This window comes from Gekko japonicus, unplaced genomic scaffold, assembly GCF_001447785.1.
Source record: "Gekko japonicus isolate JY-2015 unplaced genomic scaffold, Gekko_japonicus_V1.1 scaffold12, whole genome shotgun sequence".
NCBI classification, from domain to species: domain Eukaryota; kingdom Metazoa; phylum Chordata; class Lepidosauria; order Squamata; family Gekkonidae; genus Gekko; species Gekko japonicus.
This window is the reverse complement of record NW_015161947.1, coordinates 2,249,069-2,273,114: the sequence shown is the minus strand read 5'-3', so window position 1 is coordinate 2,273,114 and position 24,046 is coordinate 2,249,069. Positions and strand designations below refer to the sequence as shown.

The following is a 24,046-nucleotide window of genomic DNA, read 5'->3' as shown; positions in this document are numbered from 1 at the left end:
CAGGTGCGTCTTATAGTCCGAAAAATACAGTAATTTCCCCCCATCTACTCGTCCAGACTTTTGACTAGTGAGGGGTATTGCCCTTCCACTGCTGAAAGAAACTTCTGTCAGACCTGACAAGGCTGAGGGCTGGTGCTTATCCTGCTTGGGGTTTCCTGACACAGTGAGGGCAGCATATGCATGCACAGCCTGAAGATCCTGCTAGTTTTTCAGATGGGGGTGGGAAGCTTCCTGCTTCTGTCGGAGTAGCAAAGCTCCTACTTTGTTCTTGCTGCCACTTGGGTCCTCTACTGTCCACACAATGGCATCCTGTTTTAGAAATGAATGGTTACTGCATTTCCATGGTTGAGTGATCAGCACATAGAGGGGAAACGGACACTTAAAATTCTAGCTTTTTCTTCCCCAGGTGTATCACACACTTTTCTGGCCACTTGAGTGGACGATACCTGCTAGAGACAACAACACTTGCTATGCAAAAGTAGTCTGCAATAAGCTTGACTGTGTATGTATTCATTTCTTTTGTATCTCAAGTTTGCAAAGTATAAAGGGAAGCTAGAAAGCGTAACAGTTTGCTGTGTCTGAATTCCTGCTTGGCTGGGGTAATCGTGTAGTTTCCACTGTGTAAATATTCTGAGGAACTTCATGTGCTGATGGACTTTAAAAACTGTGGCTTGCAGTTCACTGAGCTTGCTTACTTAGCTGCTGTTCGTTGCAGTCACAGAGGAAGCACACTTGAAGCTCAGCCAACTGGAAAGTGCACCTCTGAAGGAGCATCTTGGGACACACCAGCTGAGCCATCTTCTTCCCATTTCCTTGTCATGTGGCCTTGGTTTAAAATAAGGTCATACTGCACATGAGTGGATAAGGAGCAAACTGCAACATGTATTGTTTGGAAGCAGCAGTCTGAAGCAGATCTCTGCTTTGTGATAACTACTATTGTGTAGTTGTTGCTTTTGAGGTATCTAGGCAGCACTTGCTTTTCCCCCAGGCAGGAAATAGACTCAGGATATCTCTGTTCATGAATATAATCTAATTTACTTAACCCTCTTCTTGGTAAGCAAAGATGTTTAATTTAAGAATTCCCTGAATCCAACAACCCTGTGCTTTCTTGCCATATTTAATGAGTTCTGGTATTCTGCAAAAAGAGATAGTAATAGGATTATGTAAGCCTAACCCAATATTAGCACCTGTATATATCAGTCATTATCTCCCTTTAAGCAGCTGTCCATAATGAAAGGTAAAATACTAACTGGATTATTCTCTCCTCCCACCCTTTTCCTTTGAACAAAGAACCGTGTGATAGGATTTCATGTTCTTGGACCTAATGCTGGAGAAATTACTCAAGGCTTTGGAGCTGCAATAAAATGTGGCATCACCAAGGAATTGCTTGATGAAACAATTGGTATACATCCAACATGTGCAGAGGTAAAGCAGTAGTTAACAATTCTGATTTAAGCAGTAGGTAACTCACGTTGTCCGACTTTTCCTGTTCTTAGTTGAGGATCACCCATCTTTAAACAAACAACTATTCTTGGTACCAGACGGCAGCATTTTGCCCCCTTCTCCCTTGTGATTCTTTTCTTGATCAGTTTTTAGCCGTGGTGCCTGTATGAGGCCCCGGGATGAATTGCCTATGAGGCAAAGGCAAGACTGAAGCCTGCCATAGCAATCAGCATGCTTCCACACTTATTTACTTATACCAGTGCCAGAGGCATCCCTTTTCTTACTGTGTTCATATAAAGCAGAGGTTAATGGGAGGGATGGTGTTGAATAAAGGGGGAGTCTTGAAAAGCATTAAAACATGTTTCATTCTCTCACAGGTGTTCACAACAATGGACATTACAAAGGCTTCAGGGCAAGATATCAATCAGGCTGGCTGCTGAGGTTAAATCCTGCTGTTTAAACTGTTTCTTGTTGGCCCCACTTGCCTATATTGAAGGTTTTCAGAAGCATTTAAGTACACATGGGTTAGGTTAATTGAGAATGCTGTCAGATTGCAGTATACTGCTACTACAGATGATGCTTTTCTGAAACTTCTTTGAAGGGTAATGGTGTCTTCAGGAAACACTAAACAGCAGGTAAACTAATGCCTGACTTGCTTAGAATGGCACTTAAATGCCTTTTTGATGTTTCGGCTCTGAACCTCTTCTGAAGGCGGGCTGCAACTGATGACTTCTCTGCAACGTTGGGAAAGCCTATTCGTCCAAACAAGCTGAATCCCAGAATAACCTCTGAATCGCACAAATCAAGTTCATTTTAGTGCTCTGTATGAATGCATTGGGCACAGCTGAATGAGTAGTCAACCATTCTTGCTGGCAGTTACTCTTTGAGCTCAGTTGGGTCACTGGTGCATTTGTTCTCTAACATGGATGTTTCTTATATTTTTAAACATCCTGGTTTAAGTTGTCATTCATTGAAAAACATGTTTGGACACTTCTTATATTCCTTTAAAAGAGATGTCAAAGCTCATAGGGTATATACTGGGGATTTTTAATCCCCAATTGCTTTGTTGGGGGAGAGGGCAAACGTATCACTACTATAAGCTTTGTGGAACAGTTTGTGCTTCAGCAGAGCAGAGTCCAACAGTTAAATTCCCACAGTCCCTCCCTACATTCAACTACTGGGGGGGGGGGATCCTGGTAATCTTGATCTTGTCCCTTTATGCAACAACGAAGTGGTTTCAGCCATAAAATGAAATGCATTTGGTCTGAAAGATTACTAGTATGCAAAGTATTCATTTAAATTCTCATAGAGAACACTGGGTTTATTTAAAAAAACCACAAATCTGTGTACGTAAGTAGTGTGAATTCATGTGTCTCCCTTGGCAGTCCTTATTTTTAGAAAATACGCTTGGGTTTCGCTCATTTTGTTTTAAAATGTGAGTTTTAAATGCTTTATGTTAGACTGTATCATACATAAACAGTTTTTTAAACTATTTATGGTGTATCATGGAATTCAAAGTTCAATAAAATGAGCAAAGTTACGTGGTATCCAATGCCAAATGTGTGAAACTTGTGTTCTGGCAGAAGACTACATAATTTGAACTTTATGTAGAGACCAACCTGTGGGAAGATGGTATGAGCACTCTCCTCTCACGATGGTGGCATTCTGGAAGAGCTGCTGTTCCTAGCCATTGGTCTATACATATTGAGCCTGTTTGGGAATGCATCCAACTAGCTCTTAATCTGTATATTACAGGGGGGGAATCAGGGAAAACTAGATGTCTTTCCATTACCACACACGCAGGAAGAAGAAAAACCCTCTAGAATTCTTCAGAAGCAGTTAGGAAATACTGGCTTTTATCTTTATGCAAAAGTAACAATTGGTGATTTCAGTTGCTTCTTTCTCCTCCTCACATGGATGTTATTAGAGTAAGAATGTATCTACTCTTTCCACCCCACTAAATTAACTTCAATCAGTTGTTAATGAGATTGGTTTACCTGTTCTCTACAGTGGACTGGGAAGTGGGTTGCTTCAATAGAGTACACGCCTGACAAACTGAAGTGGTGACTGCTTCTCCAGTAGGTTTTCTTCACATCTCACTCTATAGAGGGCTTCATACAAGGAGACGTTAGTGTCTACTTTAATCCTGATAATAGGTGTTGTATCACCCATGGGGGAAAAGCTTTCAAATCTACAGCCGACTCAATGTTCTGAGTGCAATTACTCAGTTGTGTAAGCTGTCTCAAATTGATGAGAATTGCAAGGTATGACAAACTTTAAAAAATTAAAATCTGCAGTGGAAGAACAGCATATAAAGCAGAGTAAATTGTCCCAAAGCTTTAAGGGGACGCATATTACTTTGTTCCCCTCCCATTGCTGTAATTGCTTTATCTTGGGGCTCTATGCTGTACAGCGCCTCAGTGGCTAAGTCATACTGTACATCTGGAATCCACTTGCTACAACAATGTGTAATTGATTATGTGCAGAATGCCTTTTATTCACCTGCCTTTTATTCACCAATGAATGCTATTAAGAGTGGGTGGGAATACAGGCTTGAGAGCTTGGGCTGTGACTGAAAGTTATACGCTTGAGTAGGCATATCCTAGAGATGGTCATTATAGCAAAAATACCACTGTCGCAGAAGGCCAGAAAGGGCCATGTTCTAGATCATTAACCTCATTTCTCACTATAGAAAAATCAAGTTGTTCAAGTCTAATTATTTAGAAGCTCCCAAACAGGCACAAAGTGTCTCCCTACACACAAACCTGCCCTATTAAGGGATGAATTTCTGGGGAGGAAGGATTGAGTTACAAGCAGGTGTAACTGTAAATCACTCACTTAATAATTAAAGTGCTAGGCAAGTCATCTCTTCTACTCCCACCTTTCTCAGCATAGTTTTGAGTCCTGTCCTGGAGTCTTGTCTTGCAGAACAAGACAAATCAGGCTAAATGAGTTACACCGCTAACAATACTCACCTCACACACACTACCTGAAAGCAGCCAACCAGCATGCCACACTGATGTCAGCTTGCTGCTACCCTCATGCAGGTCCATCTCTAGGAAGGAAGATTCCTGTGCCTGCCACACATCAAGATCTGCACAAGCACATACCCTTTTGTCAGGTGAAGACATGGAAGGAAAAACCAGGGTAAAAGGTGTGTTTTATCCTGGTACCTAAATGAAAGTGAAGTAGGTGCAGGGGTCATTTCCTGCAGGAGCGCACAGGAGTGGAGCTCCGGCAGTAAGGAGCCCAGGGGGCGGGCACATGCAACAAGCCCCACCCCCTGTTCCCAGAACCCCTCAATTGGGCCACAAGGAGCAAGAGGCAGCCAGGTAAGTTGCAGAGCCCCCCCCCCCCCCCCCCCAAGCTCTCCCTCTGTGAGGACAGATCTGCACATTCCCTCCCCATAGCTAGCAATCTAAAACAGTCCAGTGGCACCTTTTAAGACCCAGTTTTATTCAGGTACAAGCTCTCCCTCTGTGAGGACAGATCTGCAAGTCCCCCCCCCAATAGCTAGCAATCCAAAAAACAGTCCAGTGGCGCCTGAGCGGTGGGTGTTGCCTTCTGACACACTTCCGGTGAGGTCAGGGGGTGCGGCATATGCAAACAAGTTATGCTAATAAGTTATGCTAATGAGCTCCTGCACCTCTTTTTCTACGAAATGACCCCTGAGTAGGTGCCAGGTGAACCTAAAGGGGGAGGGCATACTAAAGGCAAGGTGCCACCACAGAAAATGCCCTGTCTCTAGTTCTCTCCCAATTCATCTCTGAAGGAGGGCACAGAAAGCACAGCCTGAAAGGCAGATTTTAACCGACAGACTGGATAGTATGGGAGGAGATACTCTTAAGCCATTCTTGGTCTTAATGTTAGGAACCAGCACTTTAAATTGTGCCCAGAAACAGATGAGTAGCCACTGCAGATCTTTTAGGGCAACATGATCCCTGTAACCAACCCATTGGCTGCATTTTACACCAATTGAAGCCTCGACCATTTCCAAACGCAGACCCATGTAAAGCACAGATGTGATCAGAGTGTGGATCACTGTGGCCAGATCACACTTCCTAAAGAACAGCTGTATCTGAGAAAAGGTGCTACATGCTATGAACATAAGAGACGCCAATGTTGGATCAGGCCAAAGGCCCATCCAGTCCAACACTCTGTGTCACACAGTGGCCAGAAATACCAGGTGCCATCTGGAGGTCCACCAGTGAGGCCAGGACATTAGAAGCCCTCCCACTATTGACCCCCCCCCCCAAGAATGCAGAAGACAGAGCATCACTTGCCCCAGAGCCCCTATCTATACCTTGTAGCTAATAGCCACTGATGGACCTCTGCTCCATATGCTTATCTAATTCCCTTTTGAAGCTATGGAAGAGACTTGTGCCTCCAATTGTAGACCAGTATCTTGCAGCACCCCAAACTCTGAACCCACTACTCCTTCAGCGAAAGTGCAGAGTCCAGGACAGGCTAAATCTGCAATCCCTGAGCAGCTTCTCCATTGACCAACAGCACCTCAGTCTTGTCTGGATTGAGCTTCAGTTTATTCCATGGTTTCAGCCTGCATTGGAGGGCTGCTGGGAAAGAGCTAGAAGTACAGTAATTAATGATGTTCCCTAGTAGCGACAAACAGCAAGTGAACTCAGACACTCAGTACGTGGGTTTGAATTATATGATCTGGGACAGTGGCACCACCTTGCTCCTTTCCCCCTTTTTCAACATCTGCCATTCTTCCTTTGTGATTCCCACATATTAGGATTCATCTGTTCAGGGAGATTGTCACTGAGCCAATAACTGCCCATCTACTGTAAGAAATTGCGCTGGAACTCTGGCATTTCTATTTGGGCTCTCATCCTGCAAGTAAAAAAGAATGGCACATTTAGCCAGCAGTAGCAATGTTTGGAGTGACTAGCAGCCACCAAGAAATGTGGTTGTGCTCTCTCCCTGTTTCTCCCAAATGTTGTGTGTGAAGTTTACATTGGCAGGATCATTGGACCTTTCTTCCAATATATACTTACACCTGCACCTCCCTGAGTGGAAGATACTGATAACAACTGATAGCAAACTGCTGAGGGAGGAAGGGTTGTTAAGCCAATACACTATGTACATGTTGACTATGGGGTGGGGTTGTGGCATTTGCAGATGTCAAAACTTGGCAATGGATCCCTCACACCTATCTGGGTCACATTGGCCTTGCATCCCCAGGTGGAGGATCCCAGTTGGGGTTTTCAGCAGTGTAATGTTATGCCAGCATCAGGGTGTGGGTTCAGAGGGCATCCTTTCTGACTTCTCTGCTTGCAGAAGTGTGGCATCTGCAGGGAACTACACCAGCATATCTCCACATTACACCAGCATGGGCTTAGATGCCATTCGAAGTGGTTTCTAGAATGGATTCCACGCCTTCATTGATGCTCTTTGTGACTTCAACGTGCTATACTACTATGCAAATATCAAGCATTTTTAGAAATAAAAAATAATAGATTACTAGAAGATGGTGAAATAAAAGCCCCACTGAAATTACACACCATTTTACAAACTGAGTAAGGCAGAGCCAGGCGATATTCTCCAGAACCATACTGATCTCTGGCCTTGCCATACTCCTCCTGTGATCTCACTTCCTACCTTCCATAATTAATGGAAGATCTGGGCTCTTAGATGCTTCATTTTAGAAGGAATTCAGGATCACACATTTCCACGTTTGCAGTATTGTAATTCCTCCAGTTGTGTGTAGAGGTTTCTCAGTGACCTGCCTAGCCTATATGAAATATTATTGGCACTGATAAGGCTGTGGTTTCATGACTGTGAAGTGCAAACCAGTCCTGGTTAGATAGTGTCACCTCTCTATTGTGAACAGAACATCAGTCAACCGGATCAGTCTAGAATGTCTGTGATTTGGAAACAGGCCTTCAAGATTGCCTTGTAAGGAATCAATCTATTTTGTTTAAATGATTTCTAATGGTCTTTGGAAAATCAGTTCTTTGGGAAATTAGTGCATTCCAATTGCTAATCATTTTAGCGCTTGAGTTGAGAGACCCCTCCCCAAACTATTATGTTCCTTCAGTCATGATATTTCTGGGTAATAATCCCCAGCCTTAATGCGTTCGATGGGAGCAATGTGACAGGAATATTTCCCCTGATTATATAAACACGAATCTGTGACCAGTGCAAAAGAAGACCCAGGTTTGCTGTGAAGCTATCAAATCCTTAAGACAGACTTAACAAAACAAAAAAAAAAACCCACAAAAACACACAGAGAGAGAGACTATGTGGAAAATACCATCCTGTGCAGAAGAACAAAGTCTGAGTCCAGTGGCACCTTTAAGACCAACAAAGTTTTATTCAAGGTATGAGCTTTTGTGTGCACGCACGCGCGCGCGTCTTCAGATATGGCCACCCACCTGAATCCATCATATGCACAGTTTGAGTCGAGTGGCACCTTGAAGACAAAGTTTAATTCTGGGTATAAACTTTCGTGCGCATGCACACTGCATGAAACTTCGCTCAAACTTTGTTGTATCGCTTCAGACCAACACGGCTACCCACCTGAATCCATCCTGTGCAAAGTTCTTCCAGTCCACGCCCTTTGGTTTCAGTAAAGCAACTGTCTGGATCTCTGTTTGAAGGCTTTTCGTAGTTTGTTTAGGCCGACTAGGAGTTTCTGGGGTTTCTGAGGTGACTTGCCTTGCCTAACTGGGGACGCCGGCTCTGCTGCCGTCTCAACAGGAAGAAAAGCTCCTCCCACGCTGCGGAGGAAGGCAGGACGGAAGGAAGGGAGAAGCGGTCGGGGATTCCCGAGGTTCCAGAACCTCACCGGCTGGCTGGGCTGTTGCCCGGCGACGCTGCCGCTCCCTTCCTCCCCTTTAAGCTGAGGCCACGGTGAGACATTTTTTCTTTGGGAAGAGCTGGGTTGATCTTAAGGGAAACAGCCGCGGGCTTTCCCCTCCCTTTCTGAGCCCGGCCTCCGCCTCACTCAGGAGACTCCGTTCCCTCTGGCGGTAGCAGCCCCGCCCCCTGTCTCTTTAAACCAGCTGCCTGCCCTCCCCTCTGGTCTCCCCCGCCCCCCAAGCCGCCCCAGACAGCTCACCTCATCAGCCCTCTTGCTATTACTGCGAACTACTTCCTTTATGGAAGGTGAGCAAAAGGCCCAGACCTAGGAGCCGGCCACACACACTGCTGAGAAATCCCCTACTAGCAGAGTTGCGTCTCCACCAGTGTTTCCTCTAAGCTGAGTTAGTGTGAGCTAGCTCGCAGGGTTTTTTAGCCTCCAGCTCACACATTCTTGTCTTCGCTCAGGAAGGAGGGCTCCAGAGCAAACTAATTCATGCAGCAGCCAAATCGCTCGCTCACAACTTAAATGCCAGTAGCTCACAAAGTAGAATTTTTGCTCACCAGACTCCACAGCGTAGAGGGAGCTTTGGTCTTGACCAGTGTTCCCTCTAAGCTGAGATAGTGTGAGCTAGCTCACAGTTTTTTAGCCTCTAGCTCACAGATTTTTATCTTAGCTTAGGAAGCATGGCTCCAGAGCAATCTAATTTATGCAGTAGCCAAATAATTCGCTCACAATTTTAATGCCAGTAGCTCACAAATCCTTTAGTACAGAATTTTTGCTCACAAGACTCCACAGCTTAGAGGGAGCTTTGGTGACCTGGATAACCCAGGCTAGCCTGATCTGGTCAGATCTCAGAAGTTAAGCAGGGTCGGCCCTGATTAGTATAGGGATGGGAGACCACCAAGGAATACCCGGGTCATGACTGAGAAGAAGGGAATGGCAAACCACCTCTGAATGTCTCCTTGCCTTGAAAACCCAATGGGGTTGCCCTTTGTCAGCGGTGACTTGATGGCAAAAAAAATAAATAAATCCAAACACAGCTGCAGCAAGGATTCTCTCTCTCCCCCGCTGGCAACTGTGGAGCATCATAGTCCTCAGAGGGTTCAGACTGTTGATTGTTGATCCCTTCTGTCATCCCTAAAATAGTTATCAATACATACATAGGGAATAGGGAAAGGACCTCTGGATCATGTGCAAGATCTGTCTAGTCCAGCATCCCATTGTGAGCAAGGAGCCAGCTTGAATGCTTTCAGGGAAACGTGCAACCAAAAAGGCAATAGCCTCCCAGCAACAGGTATTCAGAAGTTACATAGTCTCTGACTCGGCAACTTCAATTTATCTGTCACGGCCATTGATAGACCTGTCCTCTATACATTCGAGTAAAGGTTTGTGTGCAGGGTGGCCACCGCTTCATCTTGTGGCACTGAGTCTCATAAGTTAATTATGTGTTGCAGTGAGTGCCCTGCCAATCAATTTCAGATGATCTTGAATTCTAATATGTAAGACAAACTTCTATGCCCCTTTTCTCTACCCTCTTCATAATTTTAGACACCTTTATTATATCTTCCTTAATCTGTCTCCCCTAACCCAACCTTAAAACTCTACAGAGAATCGTAAACAAAGTTGCACCTTTCTGTTTGAATGGACTTAGGAGGATATAACTCTGGTAGCCTGACCTGGATGGCCCAGACTGGCCTGATCTCGGAAACTAACCAGGGTAGGCCCTGGTCAGAACATGAACAGGAGAACACCAAGGAAGTCCAGGAAGCTGTGCAGAGGAAGGCAATGACAAACCACCTCTGTTAGTCTCTTGCCTTGAAAACTCTATGGGGTAGCCATAAATTGGCTGCGATGTGACGGCACTTGACACACACACACACACACACACACACACACACAACTCTGCTAGGGTTAATCTTTCTTCACTGGTGACGTGGTCCAGTCCCTTGATCAGTTTGGTTGTTTGTTCTGTACTTTTAAGTTCTATATACTTTATGAAATTGATTTACCATAATGACAAATGCAGATGTGGCTGTATTTAGGCTATTTTCATAAATACCTCATACCTAAGGCTTTTTCATAAACACGTACCTCACACCTAAGGCTATTATAAAATTATCCTCTATTTGGTTCTTCCTTTTCATCGTAAACTGTTGTAACCCTTGCACAATTATTGACATGAAAGGTGCTAGGACTTCCACTTGCCTAAAATTATATCAAATAATCTGGAATCCAGATGGACTGCAGAGGCGGCGGGGGGGGGGGGGGGAGAGTAGTGGTTGCCACATCACACATTACTTTTCCAGTTTGGTGTACTGGTTAAGTGCACGGACTCTAATATGGGAGAACCAGGTTTGATTCCCCACTCCTCCACTTGCAGCTGCTGGATGAGCTTGGGCAAGCCATACTTCTGTCAGAGCTGTTCTTGAAAGAACAGTTCTTGAAAGAGCCCCACCTACCTCACAGGCAATGTTCCCTCTAAGGTGTGGAGTCTTGTGAGCAAAAATTCTACTTTGTGAGCTACTGGCATTAAAGTTGTGAGCGAGTGATTTGGCTACTGCATAAATTAGTGTGCTCTGGAGCCATCCTTCCTGAGCTAAGACAAAAATCTATGAGCTGGAGGCTAAAAAACTGTGATCTAGCTCACACTAACTCAGTTTAGAGGGAACACTACTCACAGGGTGTCTGTTGGTGGGAGGGAAAGGGATTGTAAGCCGCTCTGAGACTGAGTGAAGGGCAGGGTATAAATTCAATTTCCTCTTCTTCCTCCTCCTTATTGGTGCAATGATTCCTAGCAAAAAGACACAACAGTTCAGATATTTCATCATAATGCTGTTTTGATGTTAGCTGCCATCAGAAAAAGTAATGTGGAATCCAAAGTCAATTTGAAATATATATATTCCAAGGGGTGAGCCTTGACAGGGTGAGGGAAGACTAGTTCTAGGTTAGGCACTGCTATTTAAAGCTAAAACCAAGCCTTTGTTAAAAACCCTTGTATAGATTCCCCCCCCCCCTGACTCTTCCCTTATTCAGAACCTTCCTGAGTGGAATGCACTGAGACCCACATAGTAACTATCAGGACAGAGTGTGGTGCTCTGAAGGAACCCATGTTCAAATCACCACCCAGCCCTGACGCTTCCTGGGTGTTTTTAGGCCATTCACTGCTAGCTTCCCCTACTTCAGAGTGGTGTTTTGAGGGCATTGTGGAGGTTGGGAGATCCACGTATTCAGCTCCTTGGGGGAAGGGCAGAATAAAAAAGCAATGAAATACATGGGTAGCCGGGTGCGACTGCAAAGAAGAGTCGATATCCCACTGATCAAAGAAGGGGGTTGACTAAAGGACGGTGGGCTGATTTGTAAGATGTGGGTGGGTGAGCAGTAGACTGTCAGGACCAGGAGACTAATCACAAAGGAAAGAGGAGCCGGGGGCAAGCTGGCATCCTAAGGAAAAGGTGATTGCCTGGTTCCTCTGAGAGAAGGTTGGGGGGGGGAGGTCTCCAAGCCTGATGGGAAATTTCTGGACTTTGTAGGTTGAAGGTGTAGGTATAAGTATAACCTCTTTCTCTGTGGGTTCTATGGGGAGTAATTCAGGAGCAGAACATGCACAACAAGTTAATTTAAAGTAAAAATTTCTTTAACTCAACCTTTCCACCGTACAGAACAATGCAACAGAAACAATGCAATGATATAGCTAACATGTAAATATAACAGTGACCAGGAAATTGCAGCAGATAGCCTCTCTGAGTTCAGTTAAACAACTGGTTCTCGCTTGCAAAACTTTGTGTTGAGTAAGCTTCACTTCCCCTCAAGTCCATCACCACAGTGCTGGATTATTCTCATTCGTTTTTCTTCCAAAGGGCTTTGTCAGAATGCAGATTGCAGCTCAGAAGGCATGGCCTTGCAATCACAATATGATTACAACAATTATCAGTTACACTAAATTTAATCCCCCTCTTTACTAATTAGCATTTCATGTACAGTGTTTTCCAGTTACCCTGTACGAGATGATAAAAGCCCAGCAAATGTGATCAAGCTCCCCAGCAACCAGCCTTTTCCTCTGCTGCTAAGCTTCCTAGAGTGACTCCACCCCTGCCTGGCTAAACCAACAAGTTCCTGGGGGTTGTGTGTGCACAGGTAGCATTTTGGTATGTTGCTTACAGGGCTGGTGTGCATAAAGCTGACTCTGTACTTGTATGCCCCTTTTCCTGCTTTCATCATCAAGATCCCTTAGCTCTGTAGAGCCCTTTCTCTGTTCACGGTAGTTTGGATCACTTAGGTGGGTTTGTGAGAGGCTGATGTGTAGACAGGCTTGGTTTGAGACACAGTTGCTGTTGGGTTGCCAACCTCCAGGTGGGGCCTGGAGCTCTGAAATGGCTGTTCTGGAGTGTGGACTCTGTTGCATTATACCCTGCTGAAGTCCCTCCTCTCCCCAAACCCTGTCCTCCCCAGGCACCACCACCAAATCTACAGGAATTTCCCAACCTGGAGATGGCAACTAGTTGTAGTGGACACCCTCTTTGCTACTACAGTGCTTTACAATATTATATCTTTCCCCCCTTCATCTTGATGCCTTCTAAGAGCCATTACCACCTGTATTGTCCCACCCCATTGTTCTTAGATATTAACTATAATTTGGCTACTTTGCTGCCATAAAGCTGAAGAGGATTGGGCAAGTCTTCCTGCAGAAACTAACAGAGCGACTCCCTTAATTACTTAATAACAACTCTGCAGGATTCCAAGTCACCACTGGAAGAAGAAAACTGGGCCATGTGCCCAGTTCCTTTATGACTAGTTGCAAAGCACTTTGGTCAGGGTAAACTTATAAGCTTTTAAAAACTTCTGCTTGTCTTCATTATTTAGATAGTACAACCAAAACCAATCAGTGTAACTAGTAAATAATAAACGTTAAAGTCACATTGGTATCATGCCTTTCTTCCTAGGAGCTCAGCAAATACAGAGATATCAGTTATCTGTGAGGTAGGTAAGTCTGACATATGACTTCTGTACGGTCACCAGATCATAGAAAAGCAGAGATTTACCCCTGGGTCTTCCCTAGTCAAATTTATGCTATATAAATAGTGGTTCTACTCTATTTAAAATTAACACCATCACGCACTCTATATTTCCGCCATGATATATGTCTGCATTCCGTGATTAGTATATGCCCATGCTAAGCATGCAGTACAATGACTAGGGTTGCCAACATCCAGGTGGTGGCTGGAGATCTCCTGGGATTATTACAACTGATCTCCGGGTGAAAGAGATCAGTTCACCTGGAGAAAGTGGCTGCTTTGGAAGGTGGACTCTATGGCATTATACCCCACTGAACTCCTTCCTCTCCGCAAACCCCGCCCTCCCCAGGCTCTATCCCCAAAATCTGCAAATCTTTCCCAACCCTAACAATGGCATAGTATTTTTTTTGAATTACAGCAGTTGGTATAAACTGAGGCTCCCCAAAGCACCCATTCTTAGGAAATGTTGAGGCTAATGTCTATGTTTCTGTAAAATGGGGGGAGAAAATGTATCTACTTCAAAACCATCTTTTGATGCATGATTCCTGGTTGTTCGTTTTGAAACTCTCACTGGAAATGGACTGATGCATTAAAAAATGCACACAAAAATCGAAGCAATTTGCCAAATGGGCTTTTCACTTTTTAATGAAAATTAGCATGTTTCAATTTTAATTTAAGTAAATGTTTTACAGGTTTGCAATTTGGTTTCTTCTCCTGCACCAGGGATAAATCTACTAAAGGTCAGGTTCATTCTTTGTTTACTCATCAACAGCTTTTGGTGATGGAAGAAGGCCAGACAATTGCCAGTGCTATTAAAAATCCTAAAAAAGAAGAGACAAGAAGGAAGAAGAAAAGGTGAATTCAGTGACTTAATTATTTAGTTTAGAATATGCAGGGGTCATTTCATTGAAAAAGAGCTAGGGGAACTCATTAGCATAACTCATTAGCATATGCCACACCCCCTGACATCAGGGGCCCGGTGGTGGACCTGCAAGGCCGGCGGGAGTGCGAGGAAGCCCCGCCAAGGCCCTCCCTGGCCCCAGGCAGGCAGGGGTGGGGAGAGGTGGGGAGGAAGCAACTTACCCTCCCTCTTCTCCTGCCTCCTCCTGGCTGAATGAGGGCCGGAAGCGGGGCAGCCGGAAGCAGGGGGCGGGGCTTCGTTGTGTGCCCCGCCCCCGCACCTCACCCGGGGGAACTGCGATCCCCCGCGATCCCCCCCGAATCGACCTCTGAGAATATGTTTGTTGAACTTCTTGAACTCCTGTCCACTGATCCTAGATTTATGATAGCTGATTATGGATTCCTAAGTAAAAATACCTTTAGTACATTCTTGGAAGCCCTTTTTCCTTGCTATTTCATATGTCCAAAGGCTGAGCATTAAAAACAACCCCCTCCAAATCACAATTTATAGATTGTTGCTCTGTCTAGACTTCTATATAGCTGAGGACCCTGTGCTGAAATCATCCTGTTCTATTTTATATAGTACACTCAAAAGACAAATGGACTAGAACCACAATAAATTCTCTAAACACCAGTGTAGCCCTTCTTGTCATGATCTTTTATTAGCAGCAAAGCACTCTTGGAGCACTTCAGGTGGAGTCATGAAACTGGTTTGTAGCAGGAAGTATTAATTCCCTTTGGATGGATGGGCCTGTTCCACATTGTATTGCCACTGATCAAGCATGTCATGTGTTCTTCTGGCAAGATAAAACATCTGCCTTGCCTTAAAGGCAGCTTAGCGTATCTTCATCTATTCTCTCTCTCTTTTACTTTTACTGTAATATAATCTGGATTGCTTTTATTATCCTGTTAGGAATACACCTTTATGAAGAATCCTGACTCAGCACAGGAAATGGGTGGCCTTCAAGGCTCTTCTAATCTCTGTTGTAAAAAGCATGTTTTGTACCGTGTACATGGCAGTCTTGATGGGTGCATCAGAACAGGTGCTCAGACACATTGGCCCGTTACACAGGGGTTCTTGCACAGCTCATATGATAATATGTGGATCAGGGCTATGCTAATGAAAGGGGGGAGTTATTTGTGCAATTTATAGTTAACACACAAACATACACCATCATATAAATGTGTTCCTAATGATTTGCACATTGGACTGCAAGCCAAATTATAATTCTGTGTTTTAGATTATCTGTTCCAGGGCATGCTAAATCCAATATGCCTAGATCTCTTTGAAATGAACAAAACTTGAGTAAACAGTTAATATCACAAATTTAAAGGGGGCTTAATTGCTTCTGGGTTGTTTCCATAATTGTTGGACTAGGTAATTTGGAGTTACGAAACAGACTCTATACCTGTTTATGTGTGTTGCTTTGGTTTTTTATCTTCCCCATGTCTTATCTGTTGTGATTACTATCAACTCACTTGACTCATCACTTGTTTACATATGCTGGAGAAAGAGATAACATTGATTCTGTTAAACTCTAAGTTGGTCCATCATTGATAATAATGCATGATAAACCTATCTACAATTAGTGGCTTTCTCTAGCTACGAAACCATATTTGTGCAAATTGAGAAACTTAGCACAGATGCAATCATAGTCATGATCTACCCTTTCTCTCTCTCTGTATGTTTGTGAGTGTGTGTGTATTCCCCCCATTGAATTCTAGAATATATTATTGCCCTTTTTGTTGTAAGATGGAAACAGTTTCTCCATTTTGGGGATTTATTACATTTGCCATAAAGTATGAAAAAGCATGGAAAAGTTAACTGCTGTGATGTATCAAGGACAATCTGATCTCATATACAGTAACTTGGGGATTGGGTTTGTGCATATATGAGGATGATACGCAGAGGGAAATAACCTTGCAACCAGCTCCCAATGCTGGTGCATGTGATTGTGATCAGTTTTGTCCAAACTGACAGCACTGTTAATATGTTCAGTGCATACAGTCATGCAATCTGTGTAGGTCCAGTACAGGGTGCAAGGATCATTAATTTGGGGACACTGCTGGTAATGTAAGAAAAGAAAACGGGATGGGTTTAATGCACCACTGTGTAAGACTCTGGTTAGAGACAGATTTTTGTTTTAAATAAAATGGCCCTAGCCCTAGCATGTCATAGCTCCACATGGACCACAACTCTCAAAACTGTATTTTCAGCATTCATCGGGGCTGCTGGTGAAAGGCTACATATATAATACAATGTGACTGACAGCGGAGAGGTGGGTTAAGCAGATGCAGTTGCCCTTCCTGCCCCTTCTTATCAGTGCCCAGACTCTAATCTGGGAGAACCGGGTTTGATTCCCCACTCCTCCACTTGCACCTGGCTGGATGACCTTGGGCAAGCTGTAGTACTGATAACATCTGTTCTTGAAAAAGAGCAGTTTCTGTCAAGAGTTCTCTCAGCCCCACCCACCTCACAGGGTGTCTGTTGTGAGAAGGGGAAGGGAAAGAAGTTTGTAAGCCGCTATGAGACTCCTTTGGGTAGTGAAGGGCAGGGTATAAATCCAGTCTCTTCTTCTCTTCTTCTTCTAGTGCTTTGGCTAACATAGGAAGCTTCTTCTCTGATATAAGAAGCAGAGGGGCTGTTTCAGGAATCTCTTGAGTATATGGGAATGGTCTATGCATTGGTACTGTATCTACTCATACAACTCCAAAAGCTGACAAGAGGGCTCCTTCTTGTAATAAAAATACCTCAGTTTTGTTTTCTTCCCTTACTGATCTATAAATCATTATTTTGTCACTGAAGCTTATTTCAAAGCTTTTGTAGCTATTGTCTGTTAGTATTTAAGTTGCCCCAACACTTTATTCATTTTTCCATGGTCAGTCCTTTTTTTTACTTCCAGTATGCTACATGCATTGTTGTCCTTGCAACAGTCATATTGAATGCCAGTTTATCATCCTATTAAGATGATTAGTTTGCATGTGTAAATCAGAATATCATGAGACCATGTGAAAGATCATAGTCGAGCAATTTCCTCCCTGATTTTGATACATTGTTCTCACTCCATGAGACAAACCTATACCCATATAAGAATCTGTCATGGCATTCTGAATGTTTCCAGCTGTTGTAAATGGGGGAGGGGGCGCGAAGCAGCTCATGATGAATTTTGGCCAGCTCATGATGTCAAGTTCATGGCAGCTCAACCTGCACAAACATTCCATGAACTTTCAAGCTGTTCATGGAGGTTTGTTCAGGTTCATGAGTGGAGACATTTCCAGGCAGACTATCTCTACGCAATCAAAAATGTTTACATAACTTCAAAGCAATAACTTGGAAGGCAAGTAGAGAAGCATCCGGGGGAGGTCCCCTGTGACCCTGATGTCTCTTTGGTGTACACCAAACTTGGAGAGCAGGTAGAGGAATGTCATCTGGAGATCCCCTGCATGTTTGTTGTCTGTAGGTTGCACAGGGTCCATTCTATACACTCATGAACCTTCTGAAACGGTGCCTGTCAAAATGACCTCTGGTGGTCATTTTGACAGGCACAGGTTCAGGAGTGTATAGAATGGATCCTGTGCAAGCTAGAGACACCAAACTTACAGCAGACCTCCCCCAGATGCTCCTCTACATGCCTCCATGTGTGATGTCCCTAGATTGCACAAGATCTGTTCTCTACACTCCTGAACTTCCTGAACCTGCACCTGTCAAAATTAGCACAGTGGGCATTTTGACAGGCACAGGTTCAGGAGGTTTGGGAGTGTATAGAATGGATCCTGTGCAAGCTAGAGACAACAAACATGCAGGGGATCTCCAGATGACATTCTTCTACCTGCTCTCCAAGTTTGGTGAGGATTGGATTTACGGGTTCCATGTTATGGCCCCCCAAAGAAGGTGCCCCCTGGAAAGTGCTTTCTGGGGAAATGACCACCTGTCATTTCCCCAGAAAGGATACTGAGTGGTGGTGGCTAAACGTTCATGACGGTCCATGGTTCATGAATGGGACATCCCACAAACCACAAACGGAACCACATTTTCTGGTTGTGCCCATCCTTAGCTGTACATTCCCTGTTATATTGTGGTGATAGATGTCCTTGCATCATAATTTTAAAGGTTTTTCTCTTGAAGAAACATCAAATGATTGGTACTACCTACTGTTTCTCTAATGTTAATTTTACTTCCTTATTCTAAAGATTAACTTTTGTAGATGAAGTACATGACACTAGATTTGATGAGCAGGCAAGAATAAAAGAATTAGCAGAACTGTGAGTACATCTCTGTGTTATCTATTTTCCCATTTCCTCACAGAACTGTGGTACATTCTTACACCACCCATGTTCTCCCCTCTTTTCTGCAATCTTTCCCAAGCCTGCTTTGCAGAGGAGTTTTGAGAAATATCACAGCAAAACCAGAATAGCTGTTACGTAGGTGGAAAACTTTGGATTCCCACGCCCACAAACATGGCTCCTGTCCTCATGGAGACTGTAAACACCCTCCCCCTGCACATCCACACTATAGGGGATTTTTTGGAGGAATTTTTGTTCCTGTAACTGACATAGAAATATATCAGTAGAATTCCATATTGCTATGTCAATTACCAGGAGGGAGGGAATCCTGGAACCTCCTCACCACCACCAGTGATGTGGAGGGAGGAAAATACCCATTGTGGGGACTGGGGCAGGGAAAGTCCAGGGAAACCTGCCATCTGGAAGCTCCATTGCAGCTGCATTGTATTGGCAACTGCAACAACAAGGCTTCTGAAGGAAAGTTTTGCTCTGTGGAAGTCCCCTAAATTCGAGAGTTGTGAATTAAATGTGCAGGGATGGGATAAATCTCAATTAGGTATGACTTACTGGATACCTTTTCACACAAGATTTTCTTAGGGGGGGGGTTTATTGCTTGACCAGTGTTTTCCCCAACTATATTATATTGAATGCAGTTCACGTGCTTGTCTCTAAAATGTGGAATTATTATTCTTGTTGCAGATTTGCCACAAAAGGCACCAACTTTCTTACTTTTGGCTTAAACTTGGTTAAGAGATCCTACCAGCAAGCTTTAGATATAGCAGGAGGTGAGAGGAGGCATATTGTGTCCCAAGGGGGGGAAAATCTTGGATGAATGTTAGACTTTTCTTCTTACAGCCTATGCCTAAATTTGTTTTCTATCTCAGCATGTTTTTCTAATTATGTGTATTTAGGACTTTTGTCTCTAAAACACCCCTCTTTACAATTCCATTTAGTAACTTTCAACAGCCGGAAAGGAAAACTGGTCCTAGCTGATGGAAGAGGATTGTCCACCTTGGATTTATTTTCTTCAAATTCTGCTGGTAAGATGAATCTGTGATCTGTCTTAAGATTTATTTCAAACAGTGTGCAATGCCTTTAGTTGTGTTAACTAGAAGAATAAAAAAAGACAGAGAGGCTTCCGGTCTGGCTAAGATGGAGGACTGAAGCGTTTCGCGATCGTGCGAAGCGAGCGACGGCCACTTTCGACAGTTTGGGCAATACGCAGCCCAACGCATCACTCCCCAGCGAGGGGGGGGGACAAGCAGGCAGCAGCGCCCTAGAGGGAGTGCGAGGTTGGCGTAATCCAGCTTCGGAAGAAGCTGAATTGGGCTTTGACCTCCTCCCACGAAGAAGGCAAGTGCCAAGCAACTCTATAGTGGCCGATCGAGCCGGATTACCGGCATAAATTCTTCGTCAGCAGACCTCTTTGAAGAAGGACAACAACTGTGAGTTAAAAGAAGCAATGCGAAACCCGTTTTGAACGTGCTAGATAACAAAAACGTGCCGCTTACCTGAACTGAGTTTGGAGTCAATTTGAATTAAGCGGTTGAGCGGAAAATGAATAGTAAATCCCAGAAATCCGATTCCGGAGAGAAAAAAGTTGATTGAAGCCTTTAAAAACTGTAAAAACGCTTATTGTTTAACATTCCTGTGGTGAAGATTGAGCCGTGTGCGCAACTGTAAAATCGAAACTCACGAACAATAGCGTGGGAAGAGCAGGCTGGTGTTACAAAGAAAGAGGTCCGTGTGAAACATCCAGGAAGTTGAATTCCTAGACGGGCATTAGCGAAAGGAAGACAGTGGAACTTTTAAAGGTGCCGGACCGGAAGTGAGTTGTATGCGGAAGGAAGGGCCTGCAAAGTATCAATTTGACCTACTCTACATGAAATTACCATAGAGAAGTTGCGCCCGACATTTTGAGGAGGACTTCAACTAAATTTGCTTTTTTAATATATTTCTAAGGGTCTTTGGAAAGCGTAAACAGAGAGGCATGGAGGACTAAATCTTATCATCTAGAAGAGTGCTTTATTTTGCGAATCTGTGAATTGGAAAGAAATCGCCAAGACGGAGACCAGGAGAGGCAAGAAAAGAGCCGACTCAGACCCAGAACTTAAACCGGTTGTGAGACCTAGGATTGGATCTACTTCAACCCCCAAAATGTCAAGAGAAAGAGAGAAAAAAGAGATGCAAGCCTCCATGGAAGCAATGGAGAAGAGAATGACAGAGGCAATACAAGCCATGGGGGAGCAGATAGAAAAAACATTGGGGGACCAACTGGAGAAGCAAACTCAGATTCATCTGAAACATCTAGAAGAAGTCCAAGAGAAGAACATAACAGCATTGAAGGAATTGGTTACTACAGAAATAACTTCAATCAAGCAAGAAATGGAAGGAGTTAAGAAGGATGTTCAAGCAAATGCAACCAAGACTACAGAGACAGAGGAGAAGATACAAAAAATAGAAGAGAAACAAGATTCTTTGACTCAACAAATTACAAGATCAGAGACAATGATGGAGTTCAGAAGGATGCAGACTCATCTGAGATTCAGAGGCATTAAGGAAACAGAGAATGAGAACTTAAAAGAAAAAATGATGGAAGTGATAACGGCTTTTCTGGGCGAGGAGGAAGGGTCAATGGACTCAGACTTTGATTTGATTTATAGAGTGAACTCCAGAATTGCAGAAAAGAAGAATTTACCAAGGGATGTAATTGTACAATTTGTAACAAGATCAATAACAGAGGAGATATTCAAGAAGCAATTCAACGTCCCTTTTGTAATAGAGGGAAACAAAATTATGGTGATGAGAGAACTCCCAAGAACAATACTGCAAGACAGGAAAAGGTATAAATCCTTGGCGGACAAACTCAGAGCTTTGAGCATCAGATATAGATGGGAGATTCCACAAGGTTTATCCTTTACGTATCAAGGTGGGAGGATTCAGATCAGATCGATGATGGACTTTTATAAATTTAAGGCGGACAATGCGGACGTCTTTGGAGAACTTTAAAATAAAACGCATAATGGAGTACAAATTGTTGTCATGGAATGTTAATGGATTAAATTCACCAAACAAGAGGAAAAGAATCAATCATTGGATACAGAAACAGAAATGCAACGTGATATGCTTGCAAGAAACACATATTAGAAAACAGGATATAAAATATTTAAAGAATGCTTTATTTGGAATTGAATTTTGTTCTGCGGCCTCAAACAAGAAAAAAGGAGTTGTGACATATGTGAAGAAGGAGTTACAACCTACAGAAATTTTTAAGGACATAGATGGCAGATACGTGGGTGTGGAATTAATGATTCAGCAGAAAAAAACATTGTTGATCAACGTGTACGCACCCAATGGAGCAAAGGAAAAATTTTTTAAGGATATAACTGACCAATTACAACAATTGACTTATGAGCAAGTTATTATGGCCGGAGACTTTAATGGGACAATAGATCGTCTAGACAGAAAACCACAAAAGGACAACGAATTCAGCGGAAAATTGCCAAAGAATTTTTTTGAATTAGTTAAGCAAGAAAAATTAGAAGATGTTTGGAGGAAATGGAACCCGATGCAGAAAGACTTTACTTTTTATTCCAATAGACATTGCTCTTTTTCCAGAATTGATATGATTTGGATGTCTGAAGAATTATCAATGAAAACACATAAGACTGAAATTTTGCCAAGATGTAATTCAGATCACAATCCGGTGGTATGGAGTTCCACAGAAAGGAAAAAACCCTTTCTGTGGAGGATTAATGAAGACTTGTTGGATAAGAAAACGGTAATTGAGATGTTAAAGGAAGAAACGAAACAATTCTTTCAACAAAATTTAAATAAAGAAACACCGATACAGATTGTATGGGATGCTTATAAAGCGGTGATGAGAGGAATTCTCATCTCGCAAAACGTGAAGCAAAAAAAGGAAAAACTTCAAAAACAAACAGAAGTGTTAGAAAAAATTGCTCAGAAAGAAAAGGAATTAAAAAAGAAGCCTGGAAAAAAGCAAATTATTAAAGAATTAAAGTTGCTGAAGGAACAACTGAATGAGACTTGGAATCAGGAAATGTATTGGAATTTAAAGAAGTTACAACAGAAATCTTTTGAAGGGGCGAACAAACCGGGAAAATACTTAGCTTGGCAACTTAAGGCTAGAAGAGAGAGAAGAATGATAACCAAAATAATAGAAGATGGAAAAGAGTTCGTTGATCCTAATGGAATAAAGAGATGTTTCTTCAAGTATTATGCTAAACTATTCCAAACAACTAGAGTTGATCTTGAGAAGATTAAAACATATTTAAAGGAGATTCCACTACCAAAAATAAGTAAGGAATACAAAGATTTATTAAATGGTCCAATTCAAAAAGAAGAAGTGATGAAGGCAATAGAAGAGACAAAGTTGGGGAAGGCGCCTGGGCCGGACGGATTTACAGCGAAATTCTACAAAAAGATGAAAGAAGAAATTTCCCCGGTCCTGGAAGCTTTAACCAACGAAATAAGAGAAAACAAAAAGGTGCCGGACTCATGGAAAGAAGCAATTATTTCTTTGATTCCAAAGGAAGGACAAGATTCAACAAATGTAAAGAACTACAGGCCAATATCTCTTTTGAACAACGATTATAAAATCTTTGCAAAAATTATTGCAGAAAGGGTGAAAAACTATTTACAAACGGTAATTTCTGAAGATCAAGCGGGCTTTTTACCCAAAAGGCAGATTAGAGACAATGTAAGAATAGTAATGGACGCAATTGAATATTATGAAAAGCACCCAGAAAAAGAAGTAGCTTTTCTGTTTGTTGATGCAGAAAAAGCTTTTGACAATCTTAATTGGAATTTTATGCACCAGATGATGGAAAAGATTGAAGCGGGACAACATTTTAGAAATTGTATTGAAGCTATCTATTCTGAACAAAGAGCTAAAATAAATGTGAATAAAGAACTGACAGATAACTTCAAAGTACAGAAAGGAACAAGGCAAGGTTGTCCGTTATCACCGTTATTATTTATCTGGGTATTGGAAATACTTTTACAAAAAATACAGTACGATCAAGAAATAAAGGGCTTGACACATAAAGGACACCAATACAAATATCGAGCATTTGCAGACGATGTAATGTTTATGGTGGAAAACCCAACAGAAAAATTGACATTGCTTTTTCAAAAAATAAAGGAGTTTGGAGAATTGGCCGGCTTTTACGTAAATAAGAATAAAACAAAACTTATATGTAAAAACATGATCAAACAAAAACAAGTGGAACTACAAGAACTGGTACAATGTGAAGTAGTTAAAAAAACAAAATACCTTGGAATTGAATTAACGGCAAAAAATATAGACCTATATAAGAATAATTATGAGAAATTATGGACTAAGCTGACTCAAGATTTTAAGAAATGGGATAAAATGAACTTATCACTGATGGGAAGAATATCAGTTATAAAAATGAATGTCCTACCACGTTTGATGTTCCTGTTCCAAACAATACCAATTCTGCATAAAACGGATTTGTTGGCCAAGTGGCAACAAGAGTTGTCAAAATTTGTTTGGGCAGGCAAGAAACCAAGGATCAAAATGAAAATACTTTGT

General features: G+C 42.7%; 1 protein-coding gene across 2 annotated transcripts in view; it reads left to right on the top strand.

Moving 5' to 3' along the window:
- TXNRD3 (thioredoxin reductase 3) overlaps nucleotides 1–2,970 on the top strand; it is a 42,082-nt gene extending 39,112 nt beyond the window's left edge. For both annotated transcript variants that reach the window (XM_015429362.1, XM_015429363.1), the window contains exons 14-16: nucleotides 407–502; nucleotides 1,291–1,425; nucleotides 1,821–2,970. In XM_015429362.1, coding sequence (XP_015284848.1) covers nucleotides 407–502; nucleotides 1,291–1,425; nucleotides 1,821–1,883 — 294 coding nt within the window. In that variant the 3' untranslated portion in view covers nucleotides 1,884–2,970. The remainder of the gene's footprint in view (nucleotides 1–406; nucleotides 503–1,290; nucleotides 1,426–1,820) is intronic.
- The last annotated feature ends 21,076 nt before the right edge of the window (nucleotides 2,971–24,046 follow it).